We start from the raw sequence: 13,209 nt of genomic DNA on the forward strand, positions 1-13,209 counted from the left end.
AGCTCCCACATCCACATCTTCCAGGTGAAGTAACACAGCAAGGCCACTGATCCACCTGGGCCTGGCTCAGCTCCTTTCCCACAGCAATGATGGTGCCTGCAGAAAGGTGAAACATCTCTCAAACAGTTTTTTAGAGCTACTTCAGCCACTCCAAGTCAAGTCTAGAAGTTTCAGAACAAAGATCAGATGGCAGCATGCTGCTCTCCTACAGCTCAGAAGAAAGATCCCACCCAGAAAACTTGATCAGGGGCTCCAAAACACTCCTGCAAGACCTTAAGATGCTACTGGAAAAAAAAAAAACAAAACAAGCCATGTCATTTGCAACAGCAGCTTAAAGAAGGGGGGAAATAATTAAAGGCAAAAGGAACAAAGCCAAAAAGTGCAATTTATTGACAAGTTTCAGAAGTAAAAAGGCTCAACATCTCTACTCCTGACAATTTGGATGTCTGAGCTCTTCCAAAGTACCTCCACCCACCAGTTTAGAGCTGTGTCATGCTTCATCTTCAGAAGTTGAAGTCTTGTTTCTCCACTGAGAAATCATACAGCCCATCTTGGCCAGTCTGGGGCTCCAGGTTTATGCTCTCCTAGGAGGAAAATGACAGAAATTACTTATAGTGTCTGCATTTGAATAAACCTAAGCTTTTTACAGCAACTCTGTTTTATTCTTGCTTTAAAAATCCTGTTAATCTCAGTTTGACTGTAACAGAACTCCTGCTCCTTGCAGCACCCTAAAGCTGCAGTGTCCCTGCAGCCCACACAAAAGCAGCCAAGCCTTTGGGCTCAGACACCAGAAGCAAAAGGAAATAAAAGTGGCTGCAGTGGTAGAGCTCACTGAAATTAAATGGCCTGCTTGGAACAGCAACAAGCCAGGACTGCTCAGGGGGATGTTCCCCTGGAATCCAGCCCCTCCAGCAGGAGCTGGTGTGGAGAATTTCCTCCACAGCCTCTCACAGGGACACCCCACAGACCCTGCTCTGGCAAAGGACTAAACCAGACCTTTGCCCCCTGCTGCAGCTCACACCCAAAGTGAGTTCCAAGGTCTGCCAGGCCTCTGAGCCTCTTCCCTGATGATTTCCCATCTGCAAGTCTAAGGCTGGGACCAAACATGGCTCCTGTGACAGTCACTGGACCCTTGCAGCTCCTAGCTGGTGTCCTATCTTCTTTTTCCATAGATTCTTTACCATGAGAAGGGTCAAGTAATCCAAATGCAACCTGAGCACTGTTATCAGCTGAGTAGGAGGCTGCCATTCATAGTGACAAGCCAGCTCAGCTCTGAAGGAGGAAACCTCTCCACATTTGGTATTCATATCAGTAACTGCAGTAACTCCAGCTGATGCCAGTTTAAATTCCAGCAGCAAGATGCTATCAAGGCATCCATGTCTGCTGCCCAACTCATTGGCTGACAACTCGGAGCTTTTACAGACCTTTAAAAACACCTGAAAGAAGCTGCAAGGACTACTCTGGTCATGTGGAAGTCTCCTCCAAAAAAACCTCTTCCAGTATCCTTAAACTCAGTGCTTCATTCCAGTGTGTAATAACTTCACATTTTCAGCTGAGAAACAGCAAGGGCTCACATACCTCACCAGAAAAGTATTTCTCTATAATGTCCAGGGCAGCTCTGTAGACCATGGAATTCTCATGGTTTTGCAAGTGCTCAATTTTCTCCAGACCATCAAGTTCTTCCACCAGCAGACACAACTTCTCTGTTTCTCCCAACTTCTCAGCTGTCTGTAACATTGGAAAGCCAGGCAAGAAAACAGAACATCAGTAACAGGTCTGAGATGCTTTTTCTGTAATTACAATCCTGATCTACAAGTCAAAGGCTCACAGTCCCTGAATTTATGGTCCCTTCCTGATGCCAGGTATGTGACTGTGGTGCCTGTGGAATACCAGTCTCTGCTGGGGGCTGCCAGCCAAACCAGTGAGCAGAGGATGAAGAGCAGCACTGGGAACTCAATCTTGCCATGCCCTTTAGACAACCTATGGGTACTCAAGACAAAGTCCCTCTTACTCCAAAAATCAAATCATTGTTCTCACCACACAATGTGAGCATTTGGCTCACTCCTTGCTGCTCTTTGGGAGAAGGAAATCAAAAGATGAGACCTTATCAGGAAGGGATTAAAAAACAGCATCCAGGATGAACAGATCTCACCAGGAAGAGATTTGAAAGGGTGTCCAGGATGATCAGGATGGTTTTGCTGTCTTTGACCAAAAGCAGGTTGAGCAGAGGTTTGAGGACCCCGGAACGGACGAGCTCCACCACCTGATCCACTGTTGCTCCAGTTGTGAAGTTGGCCACTACCCACACAGCCTCCTTCTGAGCCTTGAAATCACCCTGGAAAAGCAGCACAGCAAAGGCATTCCCAAGCTTTAGTATGCTCTAGGATGGGCATGAAGCAAGGATAACCATTTCCCTTATCTGCAGCTTTCCCAGCCCCTTTGGGTGACGCATGGACACCTGGCAGAGGGGCCAAGGGCAGCTCCAGAATGCGTTTCCATGCAGGTGGACTGACAAATTGGAATGCTCAGGCTGTGCCAAGGATCTCAACACCTCTGAAACAGCATGCTCAGGTGGCTCTGGGGCCAAGGGCTTCACAAATGAGCCATCCCAGGCCTCCTGAAGCTCACATTGCTCCCTCAGCAGCCCTGTGCCCATCCCTTACCTTGTCGAGCAGTTCCACCAAAGGTGGCAATAACCCACAGTTGATGATCTGTTGGATCTGATGGGAAGGCCCTGCTGCAATGTTGCTGAGGGTCCATGCTGCTTCCTTCTGGATCACTGACTTGGTGTGCCTCAGCAGCCGGGGCAGGACAGTCAGGGCACCAGCACTGATGGCTTCCTGGGTCTGCTGGTCTGTGCCTGTGACCACATTCCCAATGGCACGGAGAGCTGGAGTCTAGACAGAGATTAGAGATAAGCAGAGTCCTTACCTCAAGGGATACATGACAGAAAGCCCAGCAAGATCCCTCCCTAAGTGCTTGATCCTTCACACAAGGAGAGCATTGTGGGTGATGGCTGTTTATTTACAGCCCTGTCATCCCTCATTTGCACTAAGCAGCTTTAGAGTCTCTATCCAGCCCCCAGAACAGAGCAGGGGTTTGACAAGCAGGCAGTCAGTTCCATGGGCTGAGGGGACAGCACACCTCAGCTGCCACATAGAACAAAAGCACTTGCCTCCCCTCTCCTCAGACCTTTCTACAATAAAGGACCACAGGGTGGAGATTTGGTTGTTCCCTACCATAACAGTCAAATATGGGCTGTCCATGAGTTCCACGAGCCTTGGGAGAATCCCTGTCTCCACCACAATTTGGATGCGATCATTGCAGCCATCAGTCAGGTAGGAGACAGCCCAGCAGGAGTCAGAGATGACATCCTTGTCCTCATGCTGCAGGAGGATGACAAGGACTGGCAGAATCTTCTGCACAGCATCCAAGGGAGGGCAGGGGTTCTTGTTCCTGCACAGGTTTGACAGTGTCCAGGTGATGTTCCTCAGGAACCCAACCTGAAACATAAGGCAGGTGTAAGATCCTCACTGCCCCCAGGAGCCTCCCAGTCTGTGTTATCCTGGGAAGGTTCTTACAGAGAAACAGAAGAGTGGGGAACCATTGCAGAAGGACAGAGACACCACAGAGCAGCAGCAGGAAGCTTAAAGGGCAAGTTCAGCCCTTCCACATGCATATGCAAGTCTGCCTTGCACCAGTTCCATCTTATTCCTAGCCTGAGAGAGTCAGAGCTGGAAAAGAAAGCCAAAGCTGGAAGAAATCACATTCACTTGGGTTGTCTGCTTGGCACCCCCAGCTTTGTGCATAGGCAGGGCCATAAAAGCAGTTTAGAGTGGGGTCTCATTCAGTTATACAAAGAGTTTGTTGTGTACAAGGCAGACAGTGGACTCACCCACCACCCAGTGCATTAAGAGCTGTTAAATCAAGAAAATTAAGGTTATTTACTGGAGTTGCAGGTGACACCAGAGCCAGCAAGGGAGGAATCACATCATGAGCAATAAGAGCATCCCTGTAGATAGGGCCATCCCCTGGACAGATAAAAAAGGTTGGTCACTGCATCTGCCCAAGTCACAAGACAGTCAATATCAAACAGACCGACAGGGCCAGGGCTGGGTGACCCACCAGCCACACAACACCAGGCATGTCCAGGTGGGAAGGATTTACTGGGCAGACTGGAGTGCCAGCAGGCCAACCAGGCATGGCCCATTCTGTTCTCCCTATGGTGACATTAGTGGGTTCAACCACCCCAGCAGGACAGTCTTGCCCTTGGCTTTGGCCAAAATCCTCTTGCACAGCCAACACAGGATCTTAAAGGCTGCCAGACAACACTAAGAGGATGAAGAGTTGTGGGGTTTAATAGGGGCAGTAGCTTGGAGACCAATGCTTTATCTCCCCAGCAGAATCACAGAATATTCCCCATTGGAAGGGGCCCGCAAGGGCCATCAAGTCCCCAGCTCAGTCAAGGACCTCCAAATGCCCCTCCAGGTCCTCTCACCTGCAATGTTGCCCAGGGCCCACACTGCCTGCTCGCTGATGTACATGTGTGGAGAGGAGAGCAGGGAGATGAAGGCTGGGATGGCCCCTCCCTCCACCACAGCCCTGGTGTGCTCTGAGGTGCCAGAGGCAATGTTGGTCAGTGCCCAGGCTGCCTCAAACTGTAGGGCAGCATTGTCAGCATGGCCCAGGAATTCCACCAGCCTGGGGATGATCCCCAGCTCGATGATCTGATTGATGGGGGGGTCCTTGTGCCTGGACAGAAGTCTCCTGTGAGAGAGGACACAGCACAGCCAGCCATGAGGAACCCTGCATGGTGCCACCACAGCCCATAGCCCTGTGGCCAGGCACAACCCTCAGCAGAGGGGCTGCCATACAGAGGGAAGACACAGCTAAAGATGCTGAAGCAGGAGCAGGGTGTCTGATGGAAGTAAAGCCCTGACATCCTCACAGCCATACTCACTGGGCATGGTGCTCAATAGTTCGAGCCAGTCAAGGAAGCACCAGCAGGGATGCAGCCTGTCCTGGACCCTCAGGAGACACCCCTGCTGCCAGCTAGGTGATGATAGCACCCTGTGGTCCTTTCTGTTCTGACCCTTGTGGGGACAGCCCTGCTCAGCACCGACCCTTTACAGAGCCAGACTCTCCAGTTCTTGTCCTGCCCAAGCATCTGGCACTCAGTTTCTTGTGGGATCCAACATAATTCCTGGAACAGCACAGGAAGGGGCAGCACAGCCAACCCCTTGGTTGGGTCTGGGCAGGATGGTGAGCCAAGCATGGCACAGAGGCCACAGAAAAGGCACCAGCTGAGATTCCCACTGCCAGTTTGGGTTACTAGGCTCCTTCTCCCTTTGCCATCTCCCTAGAGAGCTCCCCAAACAGGAACTTGCAGCCTTTTGCCCCCAGGTCCCAGCACAGCTCCAGCAGCTGGGCACATACCTGGTGGCCTGGGTGGCAAGCAGCTGCAGCTGGGTGTCTTCCCCATTTACAGCTTCCACGATCTCCTCCAAGGATGGCTGAACAATCTGTGTCACAGGGAATGATTCAGAGTCAGCCGGGGAGCTGGGACTCCCTCTGGTTTCATCTCAACAGTCAATCAGCTGTCTAGACCCAGCTCAGTCACCACTTCATATCTAAGCAGTGTCTATTCTTTATGCAACACAGTTTCGAGATGAGGCAGAGGAAGACAATCCACAAAAGCCTTCAAGGCAACTAATGCTTGTAATCAAGCAGTGAAAGAGTCACTGACACCATAATGGGCCTGTGAGCTCAGTAATTACCCCTGGCTGTGCAGGGAGCCAGACAGGAGCAGCTCCCAGCGAGTCAGAGCACCAGCCTGTTCTACCTGCCATCAAGGGAGGCCAGCAGGACATCATCACCATGAAAAACTGCATGGACAAAGGCCAGGCAGTCTGAAACACTCCCCAGCACTGGGCATGGAGATCAGGAACAGCACCAGCTACTTAACCCAGGCCACCCCAGCTGGAATTGATAGCAGCCCAAGGAGGGGATGATTCCTGCTGCACTGATCCGACCCAGGTGCAGGGCACCAAGCACTCACCACCTCAGCTGCTCTGTCTTGTTCTAGAGAGGGATTCTCCTTCTCCAAATTAATGGAAATGTTTCTGCGCTTCAGGATCTGCTCATCCTTCTTGGCCTTTCTCAGCTCAACACTCACCTCCACCCTCTGCCTCCGCAGGGTCTGGGGGGAAGAAGAACACCATCCCACTCATATCTGCATTGCCCCATTCCCCGGGGAGGTCACCCCTGCAGCCCTCTGCCCCACGTTTCCCACAGGAGGAGTGCAGAGCCAGCATCTCCTCACCGTGGCCTAGAGGGTGATGTAGGGGATGGGACAGAGGAAGCCTCTCCCTCGGTGCCTCCCAAGGACATGGGCTGCTGGATGAACCAGCAACCACTGGGTGTTTTTAAAAGTAGATTTTCCAAACCTGAAAGGCAAACCCTCATCGCCTCTGCTGGCTTAAATCAAGCTGACAGATCCTACACCTGACATCCCATACCAGCCCCAACTCCACAGGGATAATGGCTGTGGAGAGCTCAGCAGCCTGGGGCTGAGCCATCTCCCTTCCCCAGCCCACAGCCACACACCCAAAACTCACATCCCCCTGTGCCACCATGCTCCTTACAGCCCAGCCAGCCCCACACCACATCCCAAAAGCCCCCCAAACATCCCAGCTGAAGGTATCCAGGGCCATTCCCCTGCTCCCTCACACAGGTAGCTTTGGGGCCATGGACCTTGAGAAGCTCCTCCATCAGCTCCTGCCAACAGTGGGCTCTGCTGGGGTGCAAAATGCTGGCACAGGCAGGTGGGTACTCACAGTTTGATCCTTGCCCTTGTTCTTGAACAACTTCATGTGCCCACCGTGCTTCCTGACTGGCATCTTGGCAGAGTTGAGAGAAGTGCAGGAACCCTCACGTGCTCTTGGGGGTCAGCACACAGCAGGGTCAGGTCACAGATGCCCAGAACCATCCCCTGCCAGCCACCGAAGGGGCTGGGACCCTCCATTCCCACCAGCAGCCTGGGCCACATATTTCCACCCCACACTCCCAGCAAGGGAAACACTGGAGTTCCCCTGCCCCAAGCAGGGCTTGGTAGGATCCTCACACACTGCAGCTGAGCCACTGAACTAAATACAAGCACAAACTACCACTTAATATCAGGCTACAAAAATTACAGCTGCTGCAGTCCCAGGAGGAAGCCAGACACAGACACCCCACGGTGACAGGAACACCCCCTTCCTCCAGCCCTGATCCTGAGGCTTTTACATTCACTTTAACACACAACCCAAACCTGGCAAAGCCTCTTGCCTCCAAAAGGAGCAGCTCAAGGTCTGATTTAAGGACACACAGCCACATCCAAGCCTCTCACTCAACCACAGAGCCCAACCTGGCTTCCTCCACTGCACCTCAACTAGGAAAGGCCCACGGTCACATGCAGGGACACAAAATGACGAAATTCAGCTGATAAAAAGAGTTCTGGAAATCGAGAAACTAGTACAGGCTGCCAGGGGAACATCATGAAATAGAGACAGGTCAAAATAATTTCTAAGCACCTCCTAGCAAAAGCCAGAGATATACACACAAATAGACCAAGATATGGCTTTCAGACAGCTTTTGTCAGAAAAACAAGGCTTCCAGCCAGCATTAAGGGAGATATTTTCAGAGCAGACACCATCATGGGACCCCTAAACCCAGGCTGTGCATCAACACACACACAGGGGCTGATCCCACACAGATGGTGCCTCCTCTCCTCCCCTGCAGGCTTACAGCCAACACCTGCAGCTCAAAGCAGCTTCCAAGGACTCCCTCACACCACCCTTTTAAGTTCAAGGTTTTGGTGTTTTTCTCATTCTCTCTCCCTGTTTCCTGGCCCAGTAAGCAAGGCCAGGCACCAGCAGCATCAGCTCTTATCCCATGCATCCAGCTGCAAACCTCCTCCAGCTTCCAGAAGGGCCAGGCTGAGGCACCCTTTGGCTCAACACCATCCCCATGGCCTTAATCCCAACACCAAACATCAAGATCTGCTCCAGCCTCCCCACCTCTGGTCCCCCCAACAGAGCCAAACACCCCAGAAAGCCTCTTCTTTTGGGGGAAGCTTTCTCCACCCCATCCCAGCAGAAGGGCACCACATCCCACCCACTGATCCCAGCCAAGCCCCAAAAAGCCAGGAACCTCACAATGGGGTATAAGAAAATAAACAACCACCCAGCATCCCCAAAGGAGGGAAAAAAAAAACCACTTACTGTACTGCAACTCTGCCTCATACCTCACTACCCTCAACTGCCTCTTTTATCCCCACCATGGGACCACACACCCCCAGTTCCCCTCCACAATTGGCTCTTCCCAGGACAGCCCCCATTATCTACACCTGCTGCCTCACCTGGATGCACCTGGAGGAGGAATGCTGGTGCCTGTCTTATTGTCTGGGCCACCACTCAACCCCCAGATCTCCTCCCTACATTGATGTTTTGCCAGCTTTGACCTTGCTTTTGGCCAAGACACTTTGTGTGTGATGCCAGCCTGTGCCTGTACAGTGTCCTGGGCTGTGGGGGACAGTCTGGGTTCTGCCACCCCATGCCTGGCAGCCTGGGGTGCCCCTTGTTTTGTCTGGGTAGCTTGTGAGTGGTGCTGCAGGCCAGGAGAGCACCTCCTCCAGTCACAGGGGCCCAGGACCAGGGAGCCAGGCAGAATCAGCTGCACAGAGGTTCCAAGTGAGCCAAGACAGGATTAAGCAACTTGGAGCATCATCAGGCACTGAGCTGCTGGCTGGCACAGCAGGGAGGTGGCAAGGAGAGAAACCCAGCAGGAGCCCATTATCCCCATGAGTCCTTTTGGCCAGGAGCTGCTGGGCAGCTCACAAAGTGCTGTGTTCTGTGCCCATGACAGTCTCCATCAGTCAGGAGATATTTCCATTTATGGAGCCTTTGCCCCAGTCCTGCTCTTGCTGCTGGGGCCAACAGGGACAGCAGCCCCCTGACCCCCAGATAACCACTGCAGCAGGGCTTGGCTGCAGCACTCTGGGCACTTCTGGGGACTCTGAGGTGCTGAAGATTTCCTGGCTTGGCACCCCCTCCACACCACCACCCTTTTAGCAAAGCCTCATAAAGCCCTCTTGGTGTGTGCAGGGGTGCCAGTCTGCTCCAGCTGATGGGGAAGGGAGGAGCAAGTGTTTCCCAAATGGGTAGGGAAAACAGTCATTAAAATATTTAATTAAAACCTGACTTTAAACCACTTGACATCTTTTTCTATGAGGGAGATGGGGAACAAAGACACTCAGAGCTGCAGGAAGGTGATGCTGGGATGCAGATGGGAACTGCACCCTCCACACCCCTGGAGGGGGTGTGCACTTTCCAGCTGTGCACACAGAACCATTCCAATCCAAATTACAGGAATTCAGGGAACAACTAGTATTGCCCAGCATGGAAATATCTATGGAGACACACTGTGCAATATCCTGGCTGCTCAAAGTCCTGGATTCAAGTCCTGGTGCCACACCAATTCTGCATTTCAAAGCAAATAAAATGAGTTGTACACAGCCTTATGTGGAAGGTAATAGGAAAGGTTTGAGGAAAGACCTTCAGATAAATCTGTTGTTTGTAGGCATTAAAAAGCCAGTTGTGCTAATCCTGGCTGCTGTGATTTTAAGCTTCAAGTGCCACTGGTTGCATTATCTTGTTTCTTGGCTGCTTGAGACAGGAAAATTACATTTCAATTGCTTTTTAATTCAACTTAATCTGGTGCAAAAGTTAGCGTGCACCCTCTAATTCTGTTTTCTGAGCGGTTTGTTTCCACTAATTCCTAATCAGCCAACACGAAATCAAAACAGGCCTGGCTCAAGCTGAAATAGATGAGTCCTCACAACCTTGCCAAGCAATTTAATTAAATTGGCTGAAAATCACACCCCAAGGTAAGTGGGGGCAACCTCCTGCACAGGCCAGCCCCCAGCTTTTGGTCCCCTGCCTGGAGAGCTCTCGCCCAAGGTGCTGCAGGATGTGAATGTGAAACAAGGCTGGGAGAGGTTTGTGGTTGTCCCAGGCTGCTCTTTTTCTCCCTGCTCCTTCCATTCCCTCTCCACCTGCCAAGCACAATCAGCCCCATCCTCTTCAGTTCCCTGTCACCTTCAGCACACAGAGGAAGGATGGGGAGAGAAAAACACGTGTAATGGATGAACATCCCTCTCCTTGTCCTTCACTCTGGTCCCTGATGTCATGAGAGGTGGCACTGCCACACAGTCGACCCCAGGAGCAGGCTGAGGATGAGGGGGGTGGATTTGAACCTGTGCTGAGGACACAGAGAGATCAATATTTTTCAAATGGGGAAGGGAACAACCACTGGAGGAAAGAAAAGTTTTGGGTTTCAGCATAATAAGAAGGTATCACAGCTAATGGAGAGGAAAGGAGATAAACCCCTAAATCTACATGACAGTGTCCCCTGAGCTCAGCTTTGTGTGCTCAAGCTGAAAATCCACATTGTGACAGGTATGAGAAGCTGTGGTTCCAGTGCAGGGTTTTTTTTGAGGCTGTTCTCCCCCACCCTGCCACCCTTCACCCCACACTGCACCTCAGTGAGACTCTGACTGGGGTAGACTTGAAAACACTCATTTTAAGCCCTGAGAGAAAAGCCCTGATTTCCTCTCCTGTGTTTTTCATGTTTCTTGCATGGATTTACCTTCACTGCATGTGGATAAAGGTACTGGTCAGGGTTCTGTCAGCATGTGGCATCTCTGTGGCGGGGAGAGACGAGGCAGGAACACCCTGTGGTCCATCCTGGGGTGCTGCACAGGCACAGCAGCTGGTTGGAGTAACCCCTTTGTGAGAGGAGAGCCTCAGCTGGATGGAGGGAAGCAGAGGAGGGGTCCCTGCCCACCCCTGAATGCTGCTCTCACACAATGTCCTCTCTGCCAGCAACAGTGCACTTCCATCAAATGAACATCAACAAACTAATTTTACTTATTAGGTACACTAACACCAAGGAGATATCCATGTGGGTTCCTGAAACAGCTGATGATGTAACTGCTGGTGGTCTATAAAATCATGATGTATCCTGACTGGAAGGGACCCACAAGGGTCAGAGTCCAGCTCCTGGCCCTGCCCAGGACACCCCAACAATCCCACCCTGTACCTGGGAGCTCTGTCCAAATGCTCCTGGAGCTCTGGCAGCCTTGGGGCTGTGCCCATACCCTGGGGAGCATGTTCAATGCCCCAGCACCCTCTGGGGAAAGAACCTTTCTTTGATATCCAGCCTAAATCTCCCTGACACAGCTTCATGCCTTCATGGATGTGCAGCATTCCTGAGTGTGGCAGGGATGGAGCCTGGAAATTCCTCCTTGTTCAGTTGGGATCCATCCTCCTGGCACACAGTTTGTGAGGGAGGCCGTGCTAACTCCACAGGCTGCACTGGTCCCTCCTGGGCTGGCAGAGGTTGGGCAGCTTGTGACCTCCCCAGCAGCACCACCAGCTTCTTGTCAGAGCTATTGTTGGTGCAGCCACCTCGGGCGGGAGCCGGGATCGGAGCTGCTTTGTGCCAGGCACGGAACAGGCACGGAACAATGACAGCCCCCATCTGCTGCAGTCTGTCTAATCAGGACATGCAGAAGGTGGGAGAAGGGATTTATTGTTATCTCTGCCTTACTGCTGAGCCAGAGGCAAAGCCGGGCACTGCAGCTGGATTTTCTGAGGCTCAAGGTTCAGTTTGTGGTTTCCTTTAATTTAGTGGAGCTGCCTCGAAAATGTGGTCCTGCTTTTCTGCCCCTGTTCCTCTGCAGCTAGGGAGCCATGGGCATGTGTCAGTTCAGAGAGTCATGAAATTGTTTGGGTTGGAAAGACCCTAAAGTTCATCTCATTCCAATTCTCTGCAGGGATACCTTCCACTATCCCAGGTTGCTCCAAGCCCCATCCAACCTTGCCTTGGACACTTCCAGGAATCCAGGCATAGTCACAGCCTCTCTGGGCACCTCTGCCAGGACCTCAGAACCCTCACAGGGAAAAATTCCTTCCCAATATCCTATCCAACTCTGCCCTCTGGCACTGGAAAGCCATTCCCTGTGTCCTGTCTGTCCATCCTCTGTCCAAAGTCCTTCTCCAGCTCTTTGGAGCCCCTTTAGGCACTGGAAGGGCCTTTAAGGTCCCTCCCTCCAGGGTCTTATCTTCTCCAGGCTGAACAGCTCTGTCAGCCCATTTCTATGGGAGAGAAAAGAAGGAGGAAAAAGAGGAGGAGAAAGTATGATTTTCCATAGTTTCAGTTGAAACAGATCCTGCTGTGGCTGTGGGATTCTGTGGTGCTTTTCAAGGCAAAGTGTTCTTCAGGTCCTCTTCCCAGCCAAGAAATGGGATCATACCAAAAAGTAAATTAATCATATTGACATTGTACAGAAGAGATTTATATTTATTGATAAAGAGGCCTGGGAGAGTTGGGAATTCCCTGTGAATCAAGGGAAAGAGGATTTGTGTTCAGGAAGACAGCTTGTGGATAACACCAACTGATTGTGCCATCAGCTGGGCTGGGAGCTCCTGCTGAGCTATCAGAGCTTTGGGAAGGAGAACAGCAGCAGGGTTGTGTGAGTTGTGGGAGCTCATTCCCACTTTCCAAAGGCAGCTGTTTGTGTCCATTTGGCTCCACTGTAAGTGGATGCCCCAGAAAACCAGGGCAGCCCTGGAGCGCCTGTAACTCCACACCAGGCTGAACGTGAAGGAACTAATTTTAACTTCTGAGCATCCTCCTTTCTGCCAGCCACGGAGGGATTAGTGTAACAGTTTTTGAAATTATTTAAAAATAACATCAGACTTAATCAGTTATTTATTAAATCCATTATCCTCTGTCAGTTATGGGACACTGATTCAGCTGCAGAAACTATAATCACCTATGGCCAAAATCTTACCTTTTTTTTTTTTTTCCTTAGCAGGGCCCAGCAATAATTATTCCTTTAGTTCCTGACTCTGTAACTCAAGGAGCTGAAACAGAGAAATCTATAGTGCTTTTGGGGATGAGGCACAACGGAGTGATGAAGAAACCTTGGCATTAATCAAAAACCCACATAATTTTGTATAAATCATGCATAGCCTTGCTCCACAGCACCTACCACGAGAAAGGCTAAGGTGCTCTCTAAAGGAGTGGAGTGCCTTGTAAATCATGCAGGAAAGAGAAACTCCATGAAAACACCAGGAAATCCATATAAATCACGGGGTCTTGAGC

The 13,209-nt window shown here is 51.2% G+C and overlaps 1 protein-coding gene across 1 annotated transcript; it reads right to left on the bottom strand.

Moving 5' to 3' along the window:
• Positions 1-360: 360 nt before the first annotated feature.
• Positions 361-6,899, bottom strand: KPNA7 (karyopherin subunit alpha 7). The gene is made up of 10 exons (XM_077786962.1): positions 6,837-6,899; positions 6,059-6,199; positions 5,437-5,522; positions 4,499-4,767; positions 3,949-4,031; positions 3,240-3,503; positions 2,664-2,897; positions 2,153-2,335; positions 1,579-1,728; positions 361-584 (listed from the first exon to the last, which is right to left on the bottom strand). The coding sequence occupies exons 1-10, from the start codon at positions 6,897-6,899 to the stop codon at positions 504-506; spliced, it is 1,554 nt and encodes a 517-aa protein (XP_077643088.1). The 3' UTR covers positions 361-503.
• Positions 6,900-13,209: the final 6,310 nt, after the last annotated feature.

Source organism: Lonchura striata, chromosome 16 (assembly GCF_046129695.1).
Source record: "Lonchura striata isolate bLonStr1 chromosome 16, bLonStr1.mat, whole genome shotgun sequence".
In the NCBI taxonomy this organism is placed as follows: Eukaryota; Metazoa; Chordata; class Aves; order Passeriformes; family Estrildidae; genus Lonchura; species Lonchura striata.